This window comes from Schistocerca gregaria, chromosome X (genome assembly GCF_023897955.1).
Source record: "Schistocerca gregaria isolate iqSchGreg1 chromosome X, iqSchGreg1.2, whole genome shotgun sequence".
NCBI lineage: Eukaryota > Metazoa > Arthropoda > Insecta > Orthoptera > Acrididae > Schistocerca > Schistocerca gregaria.
In genome coordinates, this window is record NC_064931.1 from 273,645,344 (window position 1) to 273,663,634 (window position 18,291).

Consider the following 18,291-nt stretch of genomic DNA (forward strand, 5'->3'; position numbering starts at 1 on the left):
TCGGGCAACGGTGTGTGTGTTTGTCCTGAGGATAATTTATGTTAAGTAGTGTGTAAGCTTAGGGACTGATGACCTTAGCAGTTAAGTCCCATAAGATTTCACACATACTTGAATATTTTCTAAAATTTCGCAACTGACAGTGAGGACTGTTCCTAAATGTGGAACATATTTTGTAACAATTTTTCTCTATTTTTTCCTTTGAAAATTCTGTAGCCCTCTGATTCAAATGCGTGCTTTGCTTCCCATTTTCCAAAAGTGAATTTATGTGAACTCCTGCCAAGAAATTCTTCATATTGTGGCTGATTTTGTTGTACCTGTTTCCAGAAAGCTCCGAATGTTTCCAACATGCTGCTGCAAGTTCTCCAGTATCCAATGACTTGCTTATTAAATGGTTCATTTTTTACTTTTTATTGATATAATGATAATTGTTTAGACAAAAGCTTTTATCAGTAAGTTAACTAGATTCTCAAAAAGTGCTATAGACTCGTCACAGTTTGCTTTGAGAAAACACTGGTGTCCGATATTACCACTAGTAATTTTTTTAATCTTTATATTGACCGATGACGATACCATAACTACTTCAGTTCCTTTCTTTCTTTGTTGCTTCCTATTTTTCCAGTGCTCCCTAATCTTCTTTACATTGTGTCTTTTCGTTTCTTCTGTCCATGTTCTCTATTTCGCAATTTTTCTGTCTAGAAAGTTTTCTAAATTTAGTATGTTATTTCTAAAAAGGTTATTTTCTGTTATTTTGAATTCTTTCATTTGTTTCTTTCTAGTTCTTTTCTAATTTCTTCACTCAACATTGTTGTCAGTATCTTTTTCCAGAAATACTATAATATTACACTACTGGCCATTAAAATTGCTACACCAAGAAGAAATGCAGATGATAAAAGGGGTGTTCATTGGACAAATATATTATACTAGAACTGACATGTGATTACATTTTCTCGCAATTTGGGTGCATAGATCCTGAGAAATCAGTACCCAGAACAACCACCTCTGGCCATAATCATGGCCTTGATACGCCTGGGCATTGAGTCAAACAGAGCTTGGATGGTGTGTACAGGTACAGCTAGCCATGCAGCTTCAACACGATACCACAGTTCATCAAGAGTAGTGACTGGCGTATTGTGACAAGCCAGTTGCTCGGTCATCATTGACTAGACGTTTCCAGTTGGTGAGAGATCTGGAGAATGTGCTGGCCAGGGCAGCAGTCGAACATTTTCTGTATCCAGAAAGGCCCGTTCAGGACCTGCAACATGCGGTCGTGCATTATCCTGCTGAAATGTAGGGTTTTGCAGGGATCGAATGAAGGGTAGAGCCATGGGTCATAAAACATCTGATATGTGACGTCCACTGTTCAAAGCGCCGTTATTGCGAACAAGAGGTGACCGAGACGTGTAAATGGCACCCCATACCATCACACTGGGTGATGCTCGAGTATGGTGATGAGGAATACATGCTTCCAATGTGCGTTCACCGCGATGTCGTGAAACACGCGTGCGACCATCATGATGCTGTAAACAGAACCTGGCTTCATCCGAAAAAATTTTGTTTTGCCATTTGTGCACCCAGGTTCATCGTTGGGTACACCATCGTAGGTGCTCCTGTCAGTGGTCAGCCATGGTCTCCGAGCTGATAGACCATGCTGCTGCAAACACCATTGAACTGTTCGTGCAGATGGTTGTTGTCTGCAAACATACCCATCTGTTGAGTCAGGGATTGAGACATGGCTACATGATCCATTTCAGCCATGCGGATAAGATGCCTGTCATCTCAACTGCTAGTGATACGAGGCTGTTGGGATCCAGCACGGCATTCTGTATTACCCTCCTGAACCCACTGATTCCATATTCTGCTAACAGTCATTGGATCGTGACTAATGTGAGCAGCAATGTCATGATAAGATAAACCGCAATTGCGATAGGCTACAATCCGACCTGTATCAAAGACGGAAAGGTGATGGTACGCATTTCTCCTCCTTACACGAGGCATCACAACAACGTTTCACCAGGCAACGCTGGTCAACTGCTGTTTGTGTATGAGAAATCGGTTGGAAACTTTCCTCATGTCAGCACGTTGTAGGTGTCGCCACCGGCGCCAATCTTGTGTGAATGCTCTGAAAAGCTAATCATTTGCATATCACAGTAGCTTCTTCCTGTCGGTCAAAATTTCGTGTCTGTAGCAAGTCATCTTCATGGTGTAGCAATTTGAATGGCCAGTAGTGTAGTTTCATTAGCCTGTATTCATTCATTCAGAAGAGTTGTCCAAAGAAAGATAATCATCACTTTACCATTACTTCTGATATCTTCTCTATATTTTTTTAGAATTCCTTGTTACTTTTTATTTTCCAACCATTTATAATTTGTATGCTCCCATTATTTCCCTAATAATTCATCTTTCAAGCATCTGTATCCTGTGCAGCTTATGCAGATATTTTTTGTCACCATATGCTATTTCCATTTTATTAAGTCTTACATCTATTGCAAATTTTCCTAGACCATACTGCTGTATACTATAGCCAATATATATATATATATATATATATATATATATATATATATATATATATATATATATATATATTTTACACTTACCCCTCAATTTTATGTGTTTGTCTTTGTTTATTTTGGTGCATTATTCATATTTTTCATGAATTATGTTTTACAGTTGAAATTTTGAGATTCAGTTCTTCTTCTTCTTCTTCTTCTTCTTCTTCTTCTTCTTCCTCCCCACTCCCCAAGAGTCCTCACTTTACAAATTGCTTGTGTCGTATTTTCAGAAATCATTGCAAACACATCTGCAGAAGCCAGACAGTTTACCTTAATTCCATTTCCTCCTCTTCCCAGAATTAATTTTATGATGTTTTAATATCAAAATTTCAGAACCTTGGAATATTCTAAAACACATTTGAACAGTAAAGCCGATAAACCATTTTTATTTATTTATAGTGACTGAACTACTACTCCTATAAATTTGATTTGAGAATTCGTATTTGTTAGAGTTTCATGTATTGTATTTGCTAATTTTGTTTTAAGACTGTATTCTTTAATTAATCCTTCAAGAACATGTTTAAAAGTTTTGGTAATAATTTCTGCTAATTATTATTTTTGGTTAAATTTTCTTGTATTTCTATCAGCTGGGATTTTTCAAAGGTTCTTTTGATATTCGAGTATATTTTTGAAGTTTCTTTTCCTTATTATCTAAATTGTTCTCGGTGTCCTTTTTTATCTGAACATCTCCATTTTGAGCTCTTTGTTACACTGCATCTTCACACTACTCATTCCACCTTTTCTTTTTTCTATTCCTGATTCTGCCAGATCAGTAATTTGGACCTGGATTTAGTTGTCCCAATTTCTTCGCTAAGTTCTTCTGTATTTACTGTTGAAACCTACTGGAGTTGTATCTGAATTCTTTCAGGGTTTTCTTTTTGTTTTAGATGAGACAAATTGAATCTGAGCCTTGGAGAAATAATAATCTGAATCTTAGTCCCGATTTTTGATCACCTACATAATTCCCTTTATATTGTGAAATTATTTTGTGACATCAGATACTGGCCGCCCCATGTTGGGCACCAAAACTGTAGTGAATTCGAGAAATTAAATGAAATCAAACACAGAGGGTACAAAGTTAAGGAATAATGTATGTAAATGTATGAATATAAAAGACTGCTTATATGTTCAAAACATGAAAGAAATATATTTATTTTCATGCTGTTTACACAAAACAAATCAGAATTATAAATCTCAGAGCCGATTTGACAGGGCGTGGACACAATTCGGTTATTAAGGGTAAGGAGGCGGGAACGAATCGTCTCACCACTCTCGTTATTGTTCATCGTATACTGCAGGCGGTGCGGCATATTGCATTGGGGCTGTGCTGCACAGGTTGGCTGCCCTCATTAGCAATCGTGGCTGTGCGGTGGGTCCCAGGTACGATCTCCGCGTTGTCGAAAGGCATATGTTGGCGATGGGTGGAAGAGCGCTCATGTCCTCTCGCTTCTGCGGTGTCTCCATGACTCCCCTTTTCACTTCTCATGCATCTTTCAGCTCAACTCCTCTTAGAAACATTATTCCTTTCAGCACTGTCATTAGTGAACAAAATTTTCAAAGTAGCCCAATGACAGATCACACCTCTCCCAAAAGGGTAGAATTCTTCTGTATTGCGTGGGCCTCGTGAATTGGCATCTTTCTCACGATTTCACATTCTTAAGATGTTTTCCTGCACTCTGAGGCTGTTGGGAGAGCAGCTACACAACACTTCTTTATAACTGCTCTCACTGCGTGCCCCCTGGACAGACTCGTGTTTGGACTGCGTCTTAAAATCTGCGGCGTCCGTCATTTACAAGGAATGTCTTCACTGTTGAGGAAAACATCACCTTAAGAATTATGGCTTCTTTCAGATGCCTCCGTGCGTCAATACCCCCCCCCCCCCCCCCCCCCCCCCCAACGCTCCTCCGTGTGCCCATGGGGTGCTGGAATTGTCATTGTCAGCACATCCCTGTTTTCTAAGGCAGTTAAAATGACTTCTGCAAGGCCAGAAGAAATCAGATGCTTTCGCACATATGTTCTAGTCATTCCATACTAATGGCTGCAAGTGTTCATCAGCTCTCAGCACGCTTCTCATTGTCAGATGGGCCCATCGCATCGTGCCCCTTCTTGAGCTAGGCGAGGACATTCGCCTGGTCTGCCGCTGTGTACTTGCAGAATGACTGCACCCAGGGCTCACCCCAGGGAGTCTAGCCCCTTCCTCCTCTAGGGGTGCTCATGGCAACTTAGCAAAAGTGGCTGTGATACTACAATATTCTTTTCGGATACGGCTGTATGATCTAGTTGAAATTCTATTACAGTAGTGGCAATTCCTGGATGCAGCAGTATGTTAAACAAGTGGAAGGTAACCACTTATCTACAGTGGACCGATGTGTGGACCACAGAAACACATAACAGGAAACAGCATTCGCAATATCGTTTTCATCTATCGTGATTTGAGAATCATTACTTCCAAAGTAAGTTTCCTTTCACACAAGATGAATTACGTATGAGAATGTGCAATGAATTTCTTAAATCACATAGCATTAGACTCTCATTCAAAACTTAACACTGAGGACCAGCCACATTTTGGGCCCAGAAAACCAGCCATTTCTGACATTATTTTAAATTTTACTGGCACATTTTGTTTAATATATACTAAAGGATAACAATGCTAAAAACGACCAAGCATCAAGGTTAGGGTTCATGTTTTTTTAGTTCTTTCATAGATTACAAATTATGCAGTATTGATGTGAAAAAGTACAGTTATCCTTTCAGACAAGTGTGAAGTGAGTTCTTGAGCAATTTCACATGTAACTGGCTTTTATGTGGAAAAGTCAAAGTGCCCAATGGAACATGTATTCTGCCAGGTATCCCACGAAATTTTTGGTGCGCAGCAGTGAAATGTGTAATCGTGCTTGTCAGCAATATTCAGCTGCACTAATTTAAGCTGTACTCTTAGGATGCTGACTAGTCGTGACCTTGCAATTAAAAAATTAAAAAAGTGCAATGCCCAATATTATATATGAAACCTAGCTTTTCTTGTAGCTATACTGTATGTATATTAAGTGGAACGATGAACTTTTCCCATTTGTGTGAGGGAACTACTTAACAATGTTGCTGTAATTGACAGACTACATATTTTCTGAATATCTGCTATCATTGGCTAGCAAAATCATGTGATGAGAGCTGCGACTGACTGAGCAAAGTGCATTGCAATCTCAAGTTCAGTGCTTCGGAAGCTACCGTGCTGTATTTGTGGGTATGCTTGTTTACACTTCGGTAATATGAAAATATGAAGTGTAAATGTTTCCGTGCATCAAAGATCTTTCCAAAATGCTTTGTTTTGTGCTGGGTTTCATTTCCTAAAGTGCTGGGAATTTCTATGCCGGTATTTAAAATCTTCACCATGCAAAGGATTGACAAGTTTTACAGATCCAAGGAAAAGAATATTATCACTTAACATGGAAAAATGTGCTTTTGTCAGGTGTCTAGAGTATTTTTAACTGAGAAAATCTGTCCCTCCCGCTCTGCATATGCATCCTACTCTAGCAAAAATACACCCATTCACATACAGAAACGCCCACTCCCGTGCTCGCAGTGAGACTAAATGTTGATAATCAATAAGTGGAAGCATTTACCTGACCTTATGGAGGTGGGGAGGGGCAGGGAAGGACACAAAGAAGGGGTAGCGAGTAAGAGGCAGGTCTTTGGACTAAGGACTCTGCTACCCCATGGCAAAATGGAAGGAATAAAGAGGGTAAAGAAAAAACAGCTATTAGAAGATGGAGGAGGGAGGGTGGAAAAAGGGAGGGGAAATTGGACGAGAGGAGAGAGAGAGAGAGAGAGAGAGAGAGAGAGAGAGAGAGAATACAGTGCACAATCACGATGAGGAAGGAGTGGTGTGGATGGAAGAGAGAAGGGAAAACGTAAGGTGAGGCAGTGGAAACATGTTAACGGAGATTTAAGTCAGGGGGTGTGCAAGAATGTAGGATATGCTGGAAGTGCATATCAAAATGACCCCAAAGTGAAGCAGCTGTTAAAGTAATTTATGTTGTGGTGTGAAGCATGTTCAGCGACTGGATGGTCAAGTTTGCATTTTGCAACAGTTTGGGGATGGCCATTAAAGCAAGCAGACAGTTGGTTACGTGGCATGCCCAAATAGAAGGCTGTACAGAAATTGCAGTATAGCTGAAACCTAACATGGCTGTTTAAACAAATAGCCCTTCATTTTATTGGGTAGGAGATACTTATGAGTGGCATGTGGTAGAAGGTGGTGATGGGGTGTCTGGGTGGGTGTATGAGACAGGTCTTGCACTTGAACCGACCACACGGGATGACCCATTCGGTGCAGGGTGTGGAGTAGGATTGCGCTAGGGGTGGACAAGGATATTCTGTGGGTTGGGTGGGTAGTGGAACACAATTTTGGGTGATATGGGTAGGATATCCCTCATCTTGGGGCACAATGAGAGGTAGCCCAACTCCAGGTGGAGGAAGTGGTAGAGCTTTTCAAGGCCAAGATGATACCGAGTTACCAGAGGTGTGCTGGTTGGTGGTTAATTAACAGGTTTACTGGTGTCAAAGGAGCAGATAGAATTGGAGATTTCTTTGTGAATGAGCTGGATAGGGCATTATGCTGGAATAATTGTAGGTCAGCAGCTTCTGTTAATCAGTGCAACAAAAAACCAGCCAATGCTTCAGCTCTCACTTTTTTTTATTTATTCAATCACTAGTTTCAGGCCAGGACTCGTTTTGAAAGTGGGTCCTGGCCCAAAACTAGTCATCAAGTGAATAAAAAGAGTGAGACTTGCAACTTTGGTTGGTTTTTCATTGTACTGAATAGACATTGTCAGTGGCTTTGGAAAAGGCTTTGGGAAAATTGGCGGTCTATTTTGACAATTCCTGCTTTCCATTGCAGATGTGGCATCCACTGGTGGCAAGGCTCTTAGGCAGAGACTTTTTGATACGCAATGGTGAGTGCTTTCAAAGTGGAGGTACTGTTGATGGTTGGTGTGCCTTGTTTGACATTCTGACGTCAAGGAATGTGGTTTGATGAGGTAAGGAGGACCAGGTGTAGGTGTTCAGGTTATGGAGGGAAGAGCAATTGTTGTCCTTGTCATGAGTCCAGATCCTAAAAATGTCACAGTGATCCGAACCAGATAAGAGTTTCTAGATTGTTGACTGGATTTGAAATAGCATTCTATGTGGGCATGACAAGTAATCAGCTAACTGCTCACATGAGTGGCAAGTGCCAAACTGTGGCAAACCACAAACTTGACCATCGAGTTGTAAAACATGGTGTGCACCACAACACATATGAGTTCAACAGCTGTTCCATTATACAGGCCATTTGGATACTCCCTTCCAACACAAGTTTCTCTGAATTATGCAGATGGAAATTCTCTCCAGCATATCCTGTGTTCTTACAATCTCTGCTTATCTGTTCTCATTGCCTCACCATACCTTCTCCCTTCTCTCCACAACACACCTTTCTTGTCCTGATCATGCCTGCCTTCTCCCATCAAACTTAACCTCCCCATTCTTTCCCCCTCTCCCCTCACACCCCCACAGCCTCTCCCCTTCTCGCTCTCTCACCCTCTGTCTGTTCAGTAAGAAGTTTTCCATGAATAGTTGATCAAGAACTTCTGTAGACAACACACATTAACTATATTACATTCTTCAGTTTTGGTGAACTGCAGAGGCTTTGCTCCTCTGCCGTGCCTATGCTGTGTGCATTGCGCACTGACTTGCAGAGACCCTGCTGCATGTCTGCTCTGTCACTGCTGCATGCAGTATTCGGCAGGCCTAAACAAGTCATCTCTTTTTTTTATCTGCTTCTTCACAAGCCCTTTAATCTTTACTATATCATCCAGTTCTTGTCTCTGGAGATTGTTGACCAAACATGTAGAAGTTAGGAGCACAAATCAAAGCTGTATTGTGGTTGAGGTATAAGGAACAAAGCTGATTTGGCAATCAAATGATGTTGACAAAATGACGCGAGACCACTTGTTGTATGGCAAATGTGGATTTCTTTCAGATTCTTGTGTGGTATTTCAAGCATCTCAACAGTCCTATTGCACTGCACATAGGTGATGGTATGACAGCATTGACACTGTAACTTTATGCCAATCACCAATTCTTATTAAGGTGTGGAGGAGATGGCACCATGCCATATGGCAACATTATGTTTCCTGTATTTGTTGACACTAATTTCTTCTAGTATATTGGATCAAACTTCCACCTGCATCCCTCTCACATCTGGTGCCAAAAGCCAGGGTTGCCACTGTGCACACACTTTCAGAAATCTTAAGCATTTCGTTATCTTAAGCTCAGCATTGTTATCACAGTTTAAAGTTGTGAAGTTAGTGCACCAATTGTGATATATACGATATTGCAGTGTCAGTCAGAAGTGTGATGCAATGTTCTTTCAGACATGCATGCATGTGTGAAGGTATAGGTGCTGCAACAACTATAGCCAATGTGAAATACATTAAATGTATTTGTAGGTGCAAAAATGGACAACCATCAGCTATATTATGGAATAAAAACAACGAAAATTTGTGCTGAACAAGTACTCAAACGTTGATTTGCCACTTGTTGCAAGCGGTCACCATACCATTAGGCATTGTAATCATGAACAACACAGGCACAGCAGTATCATATTTATCTGCCAACAGTGGGCCAGCGACTTTCAATTAAAATGTGTTCTGTACAGGCATATACGTAATGAATGTATGAGTGCAGGTTGTGGGCACATGGTTGACTACATATGAAGGTTTGGGTCTGGCCATCAGTCATGCTCGGATAGCCCAATGGTGAGGCAATAGCTTTTGATAAGTGAGAAATCTGGGTTCTAGTCCTGGTCCTGTACAAATTTTCAGTGTTTTCATTACATTACACAGCTGATGGTTGTCTGTATTTGCAACTGTGAATACATTTCATGTAACTGTGATGTGTCCATTTGTGTGAATCATCTCTCTGATAATTCATGTCTGCCACAGCACTGTCTGTCTCTAATGCTAGAAGTCTCTTATATAAATTCCTTCAGCTATATATTCACATTGCTCTTGTCATCTGTGGTATTTCCCTAAATGTTTTGTTGGTGTCTTGTATCTGTTCTTCACCAAAAACTTAATCACACTTCTGCTTAGAATCCATTATTTTCCTCCAATGAGAAAGCATGAAATACCTATATGGGGAAAGAGCCACTTTTAAGTAAATGCGCAACTTCAGCCATCTGTGCAGTTAATAAAGAGGTTATGGATCTTATGAACCTTGTAGCTACTGCTTTCAGTCATCTTGATATTAACACTTCATATTGTAGAAATTACCTCTCCTACCTTGACACATCAATTTTTAGGAAAATGTACATGAAGACTTCTTTAGAGACATGGCTCAAGAACTTTTGGAAGTAATTTTTGTTCATAGAGTAATTCATTGCAGCTGGAGTTTTTTTTTCTCAGTACACCATTCACCACTGGCTGCACTGATGGTTTAGAAATTTAGAGGAATTTCAGTGCTACCTTAAGGCATCAGTGTACATTATTGTAAGGTATCAGTGTTAATATGAACACACTATAGCAAGTTATCAGTCGAAATGATTGGAAAATATTGCGTAGTTGTCTGCTGCTTGAGGCATTATTTTTGTTTTATTTCCTACTTTTTGTTTTCTCTTTTTCCCTTTCAGGTACATAGTACATAGAAATTGTAATCCTGTAACTTTATTTGCTTCTTATTTTTGGGCCTTGAACTCATTTACTGAATTTTAAATTATTTACGTTAGATAAAGCAATTAGCTGATACTTAAAAGTATTCACCACTACACTGAACTTAAAGTATACAAGTCAGCAGTTAAGATATTAGAAAATTTAATGACATCCGCTACCTCATCATGTTCTGCCTAAAACTAATAGGGTTTCAAAATGCAAGCCGTGTAATGTGTTACTTTCTATTATAAAATGCTTCTCCTATTTCATATAGTGGCATATAAAAGATTGATTCTTTTATTTCTTTTTCTCACAATTTTGAGCCAGTGATTTTTTTCAATTGAAGTAAATTTTATGACAGTTATTTTACCATAATATGCTAAAAATTTCGTGCACAATATTATGTTGTGCACAGGATAATTGCTGAAATGTGTTGTTCTTATTTCAGGCTGAGGGGCCGCATCCAGTGCGATAAAGAAGTTTGCAGCAGGTTCCTTGTATCTGTTATTGTTCAGATGTTCCTGGAAAGACGTGAACAACTTTTGCTCAGATTTCAGAATGAGTTTCAACAGTTGACACTAGCTGATGAAAAGACTGACTTGCTTGATAATTTTTTGCAAGCCCTGTTCATTGAAATGGAACAAGACCCAATGTGGCAAGGTAATTTCAAAATTATGTATTTCTATTTGATATAATTTTTGCTTGCATTGCAGAAAGTATCTGTATTTTTCATTTTTTGACATTGTTGTATTGTTGCTATACAACAACATTGTAAGTGCTTCCAAGAAAAAAATGTAAGGAAATAATTTCCTCAACATAATCTATAGTAGATATAAATCTGCTCCAAGGTAATCTTGGCAAAATTCCCTGTTTGTTTAATGTGTATGGCTTGCAGTCTTGTATTTTTGAAATACCTTATTTGTGCAGCTCCATTAGAGTTGTGCGGAGTTTTGGTAACTACCATACTGTGATGACCAGTGCCCTCTGGGTACTCATCAGGTGGCACCATGACAGAGACAGAAAGAAAATGGATAGAAAATGTAAAGTAGAAATTAATTCTCCTAGCTTGTGGGACTATATGTTCCTTCTTTGGGGAGTAAAAACAAATAAATTGATTGGAGAAAAGTGGAAAGAAGGGATGGGGGGGGGGGGGGGGGGAGATAGGTCACTCATAACACAGACAAAGACATGCAGACAGGAAACCTCTCTAAGGGCCCATTGAGGTGAGTGGGGCTGCGAGATGGGGGGGATTTCAGCAGTTCCATCAGAGGACATATCATGGCACTGGGACTAGAAACTACCCAGGTAGCAGACAGCAGGTTGTGGATGTCCCCACCACCACTTCCCCTCAAACGCCAGCACAGAGTAAAGTGATGCCCAAAAACAGTTCTGGCCTTTTTACAAATCGACATCAGCAGAAACAGATGTTGTGGCACTGAAACTTGCAGCATCAACAAGTCAGTAGACACTACTGCTGGTTAGGCTGTTGCCACAAAGTATTTTCTGAAAGTGTTTTATACTCAGAAACAAAGCAGAAGTATTCTGTAACATTACAATTTGGCCCCTACGTCTCAGATATGGATCTTCTTCGTTACATGTTCTTTAATGTAGAGAAGAATGCATTTTGTGGGTGTACAGGTCTATAAGAAAGAATACTATTAATTCATGGCGGCACTGTAAGCAAATCAAAGTAAGCAGATCAAGCTCTTAATGTACCGGCATATTACTGTTGGTATTATGTTGGTATTCCATTAAATATTCATAATGTTTTCTTCAGTGTAGTATGTTGGAATTGTTTGACTGATGATCGAAAAGATTTCATGCTGTCTCTGTCAGACCAATGTAAAAACAAGTTGTTGGTCAATCTACAAGCCTTAGAAAACAAATGAGTTAAATTCCCTGACCTCTAACTCTATCACTACTAAAGAATAAGACATTGAGCATAATTAACAGACTGAACATTATAGTCGTTCTGTCAATCAGCATGAGCTGAATAAAGCAGCTACTAGTTGCATAGTGAGATTCAGGCAGCTTATTGAAACTTATGTAACTGGTCGTGTTTTTTTTTTTTTTTTTTTTTTTTTTTTTTTTTTTTTTTTTTTTTTTTTTTTTTTTTTTTACATTAACTCTGTATCAGAAGTCCTCTCAAATATGGATATAGTACATATCATTAATTGGAACACATGTTACTGTGTGGAATGCTTGTTAGCAGCCGCAGCTGTATGCAGAATTGCGCAATAGAATTTCACTGTAACTCTTTTTAGTAAAACTTTTTATGGAGGGCCAGTTCTTAGCACAAAGTCTACTTATAAATATTCACTCATCATGGCTTAGAGCATGTCCTCTGTAATTGTTGACCAACCAGCTACTACAGTCAAAACAGTGTACAGCAGTACAATAAGGGAAAGCCCAAAATTTTGCTCCTTTCAGTTATTTATTTTCCAGCACAGGCTGCTTTCAACACTTCGTCATGTCGTCATACAATGAAGGACTCGTCTCATCTGACACCTGTTGTGAGATGCTACCTGCACATTTGCGACTAGCTCTCTACACTGTGATGCCTCCCTTCCATGCTGCCCTCTCACATCAGATAGACCTTCACAAAAGTGCCTCTGATGTAGTTTCCCGGAACAAAGCAAGTGACCTGTCTGATATCTGCTGTCCGGAACAGTGATTTTGGAGGGTTTCCTCAATGTGTATGTTATTCTGTGTCCTTACCTACCTACTGGGTGTTAGTATGGTGACAAATTTGAAGACATTGTTTCACTGATAGTATCAGAACAGTGATTGGACATTGGTAAGCTCTGTGCTATCTTCAATTCAGTCAGTGAGTTAGTACTACATTCCATATCGTATTCACAATAAATTCTTGTACTTTTAATGTGTTAGTTAAACAAAAGATTTTTAGAAACAATTTATAGCCACACACAGCATCCAAAAAACAGCTGACAATGCTTAGTATGTTGTGCGGGAGGTCACACTAACCAGTTTTCAAGAAGGAACCCATATCCAGAAATACACAGTTTTGGCATTGAAGAGCATCGAATCTGCTGAAGCTACAGGTGTACCGTACACCATATTCTCCATACTACTCCACAGAAAATAGTAGAGAGATACCAAATCAGATGACCGTGTTGGCCATGGAACTAGTTCACCCCTACCAATCCATCAATTGGGATATGCAACGTTGAGGTGATTCAGCACATCAACACCAAAGTGTGCTGGAGCTCCCATCATGTTGCAGCAACATGTCAGTGCAAATATTTAGTGACACTACAACGAATGGGGTAGGCAAAATTATTGTGATAAATGTGACATAGATCAGTCGTCTTAGTCTGTTTGGCAGTAGATATTGCCCAGTGATATGGTCAATAATGGTCCTGGCCCAAATGTTAATACTGACTCTTTGTTGGTGATTTTGAATCACCTGCACACACAGATTTTCGTCCACCCAAACATGCATGTTGCACAAGTTTAATATGCCTTCTCTAATAAACGTCGATTCATCTGTGAATTGTGGCTGGAGTATGCATTGCCATAAATACCACTGCACAAACTGTAACTGTCACAAGTGTCCTCTTCCAGGAATGCCTGAACTTCCTGCAGGTGGTATGGATGGAGCTGGTGTTCATGGACAACATGCCACACAGCACTTTTACCCATGCGTGTGCCTGTGCCACCTGCCAAGTGCTGGTGGCTAGGTCCTCTTCTAACATTGTCAGCACATACTCTCCAACCTTAGTGATAGAGCCAAGTGTGGATGACCCATCATGTTTCAGCACCTACTAGAGGACAAACATTAGAGTGGAGATAGTATTTGCAAATACCAAGCACAAAGTGCTACTTCTTTACTGTACAATGTACACAATTCTGGCAGAAAATAGCTATGTGCAACTTTCTGGTTTCACTGACGCGTCTCTCAATGACTGCGAATGTGGAATGATGTGGGGTATGTCTGTTTGTAAAATGTTCCACATACAATCTTGCAGCAGCTCTCCCATTTCAGTACACTTTGCTGTATGCAAGCACCATGTTGCTCATTTCCGCAGCTGTGTACTGGTACATGTCACATTGCTGACAACAATGTTACTACAGCAACAGACCACACAAGGTCCGCAGCATGTTGCACACAAGGGCTGCGTGGGAGAGTGTAGCGCATGTGCAGGAGTGTTATTACGCTCAGGTTGTCCATCTGCAGTACATAGGTGATTAAAGTGTTGCATACCTTCATTATTCAGGTGCCAAAATAAATTGGAACAAACTGTGAAAACAATTCATTGTTAGACTGTGACGCTTTCCAGCACCCAAGCGGTGCATTTTTGGATGTGAGTTCCTTCTCAAAAGGTGATCAGTTTGCCTTCCCGCACAACACACTAAGCATTGTCTGTGTTTTTTTGGAGAGTTGTTGGGGGGGTGGGGATCTGACACCCTGTATAAATGACTATTCAAATCCCTCTTGAGCCATTCAGAAATAGGTTTTCCTTGGTTTGCTTAAAGGATATGTCAGAATGGTTCCTTTGAAAAGGAGTCAGGCAATTTCCTTACCTATCCTTCCCCATCCTGAGCTTGTGCTCTGCCTCTAATGACCTCATTGTAGCCAGGACATTAAACCCTAATCTTCCTTCCTTCTTCTGTGGAAATACACTATGTGATAAAAAGTACCTGAACACCCCAAAAACATATGTTTTTCATATTAGGTGCATTGTGCAGATACTCCATATCAGCGACCTCAATAATCATTAGACATCATGAGAGAGCAGAATGGGGTGCTCCACGGAACACGGACTTCGAACGTGGTCAGGTGATTGGGTGTCACTTGTGTAATATGTTTGTACGCGAGATTTTCACACTCTTAAACATGTCTAGGTCCACTGTTTCTGATGTGATAGTGAAGTGGAAACATGAAGGGACACGTACAGCACAAAAGTGTACAGGCTGACCTCGTCTGTCGACTAACAGAGACTGCCGACAGTTGAAGATGGTCAGAATGTGTAATAGGCCGACATCTATTCAGATTATCACACAGTAATTCCAAACTGCATCAGGATCCACTGCAGGTACTATGACAGTTAGGCGGGAGGTGAGAAAACTTGGATTAATTGGTTGAGCGGCTGCTCATAAGCCACACATCATGCCAGTAAATGCCAAACAATTCCTTGCTTGGTGTAAGGTGCGTAAACATTGGATGATTGAACTGTGTGAGAAATGTTGTGTGGAGTGATGAATCGTGCTACACAATGTGACGATCCGATGGCAGGGGGGGGGGGGGGGGGTGTATGGTGAATGCCCGGTGAACATCATCTGCCAGCATGTGTAGTGCCAACAGTTAAATTCGGAGGCAGTGGTGTTATGGTGTGGTCATGTTTTTCATGGAGGGGGCTTGCACCCCTTGTTGTTTTGCATGCACTATCACAGCACAGGCCTACATGGATGTTTTAAGCCCCTTGTTATTTCCCATTGTTGAAGAGCAATTCGGGGATGGCAATTGTGTCTTTCAACACAAACAAACACCTATTGATAATACACGGCCTGTGGCGGAGTGGTTACATGACAGTAACATCCCTGTAATGGACTGGCATGCACAGAGTCCTGACCTGAATCCTATAGAAGACCTTTGGGATGTTTTGGGACACCAACTTCATGCCAGGTCTCACCAACTGACATTGATATCTCTCCTCAGTGCAGCACTCTGAACAATGGTCTGTCATTCCCTAAGAAACCTTCCAGCACCTTACTGAACATATGCCTGTGAGAGTGGAAGCTGTCGTCAAGGTTCAGGGTGGAAGAACACCGTACTGAAGTCCAGCATTACCGATGGAGGGCGCCACGAACTTGAAAGTAATTTTCAGTCAGGTGTCCGGATACTTTTGATCACATAGTGTAGTTGTCAAGAAGAAACAACCTTGATCTACATTTTAAAACACTTCTGTCATCTGTTAGGAATTTTATTTCCATGGGCATATTGTCTAATAGTTTTATAATTGTATATTTAATTGATTTCCATGCAAAAGCTAGATTTTTCCCTCCTTATGTTGTATACGGTCAAACTGCAATGGATTGTTAACAACAGATTTCATCAATGAATAAAGGTACTGTGGGGTTATGTTTAATATTCTAAATTGTGTAAACATGTGCCTGTAAGGCTTACATGTGTGAACCCGACACAATTCTAAATAATTTCATTTGTGCAATGAATACCTTACTCCCCAGGATGTAATGCTTTACTGCATCTGAATGAAAATATATTAAATTATTGATTTCTAAGTCCCCAATGTTGGCAATTATTTTTAGCGAAAAAATAGCTGAACTCAACTTTTTAGCAAATCCACAGTTTCATCTAATTTTGAGTTTTGTCAGTATGTACACATAAGAACTTGGATCATTATTTCTGTTTATTATTTGTTGTTGGTACCCAACAGTTATAGTTAGTGAGGTATTTTTGACAGAACAAAACTGAATTAGCTATGTTTTTTCAAAGTTTAAGGATGGTCCATTCATGCAAAACCAACTAATAACTTTAACAAAACTTTTATTATATCCCTTGTAGATGAATCTTTGCTTAAGTCACCTGTAATACCTGTCTAATCTGGAAAAGTGACTAGTATTTTCTCCTGACTCAAATAAAGTGGAGAGATAAAAATAACAAAATGAGTTCCCAATTTTGATGAAAAAAAACATTGTACAAGTCAATACAGCCATGCATGTCCACAACATGCTTTTCTCGGTGGTTAAGAAACCAGTTGCCAAGTCAAATTTATGATGCAGATCAACAGCGTAAGCACAAATACATGCTCCTGCAAGTGTAATTGCAAAGTAGCCATTACATCTACTGTGGTAAGAAATGGAACAATCACACAAAGTACTAAGGGAACCAAACAGACAACTTCATTACAACAAAGAGTGCCACAAGATAAAACAGGCAGCATACTAAAATGCCCTTCACCACCAACATTGCCACTGAAAGACAAAACTCACATGAGTGAAAACTGATGATTATGAAGAGGACCCATCCATGGAGGTAATGGAGTACGAAGTCTGTCAGAGGAAACTAACAAGTCTCTCCTCTGAACCTGTGACTGACATATATCTGCAATTGCAGAAATAAGGGGGAAAAAAAGGCAGATTTAGAAAGACCTCCCCAATAAAATGACTCCTGTCCTTTGCATGTGTCTCGGGGAGACACATTTTAGTGTGTCTGTTGCCGTTGTATTGAAAGGAAGGATGACCCCATTGTGGAGAGGGCTAAAGGGGGTGTTGGTCGTATTAATTAGAGATGTGAATATTACTCTTGCCTCTCCTACAACTTGCAAACAGTTACTGTGATAGTGCATGTTAGATTATAGTATGAAACTATGCTCCCTATACCTATCCTCTAACAATGGTATAGTTCCAGAGGCTCTCGGGAATCTTTTTACAAAGCTTCCTCTGTGTTCCTCCTTTGTGCAGACTTAAATGCGAGTAACATGCTATGGGCTTCTACAACCACCTGTCCCTGGTGTCAAGTTATTGAGAACCTCATTTTTGACTTGATATCTGTGAACTGTAAACAAGTCATATATATTCAGTAATTGTGGTGACTTATAATGTTTTGTATTATGTATATAGTAATAATACATGCTGTGGGGCATGCATCCTGCGTTACAATGTTTTGTATTATGTATATAGTAATAATACATGCTGAGGGGCATGCATCCTGCGTGACGTGTGTGGCCACCACAGGTCCACAAGCTGGGTCTGGCATTGCTTCCACTTACTTGTGCCAGGCTCTTCACTTTCATCTGTCCTATCTGACCTCTCTTGGTCAACTCTTGTTCTTTTCTGACCCCGGCGGTATTACGTATGGAGGCATAGGGTGTCTTTCATTTTCATACCCTTTAATGGCCCTTGTCTGTCTTTGGCCAATTTCTTCAATTCTCAAAGTGTCGGACCCCTTCTATATTTTCCGTCTTCACAATTTCGTGTTCTCATCTTTCATCCTTCATTATCAGCTATCTCAATAACATTCAGAATTGTAATTCGAGGATTTATCCTCAATCCCAGATGACACCTTAGACAGT

The 18,291-nt window shown here is 40.1% G+C and overlaps 1 protein-coding gene across 4 annotated transcripts in view; it reads left to right on the top strand.

Moving 5' to 3' along the window:
* LOC126297885 (GTPase-activating protein and VPS9 domain-containing protein 1) overlaps positions 1-18,291 on the top strand; it is a 280,670-nt gene that overhangs the window by 232,194 nt on the left and 30,185 nt on the right. For all 4 annotated transcript variants that reach the window (XM_049989182.1, XM_049989183.1, XM_049989180.1 and 1 more), the window contains exon 25: positions 10,683-10,894. In XM_049989182.1, coding sequence (XP_049845139.1) covers positions 10,683-10,894 — 212 coding nt within the window. The remainder of the gene's footprint in view (positions 1-10,682; positions 10,895-18,291) is intronic.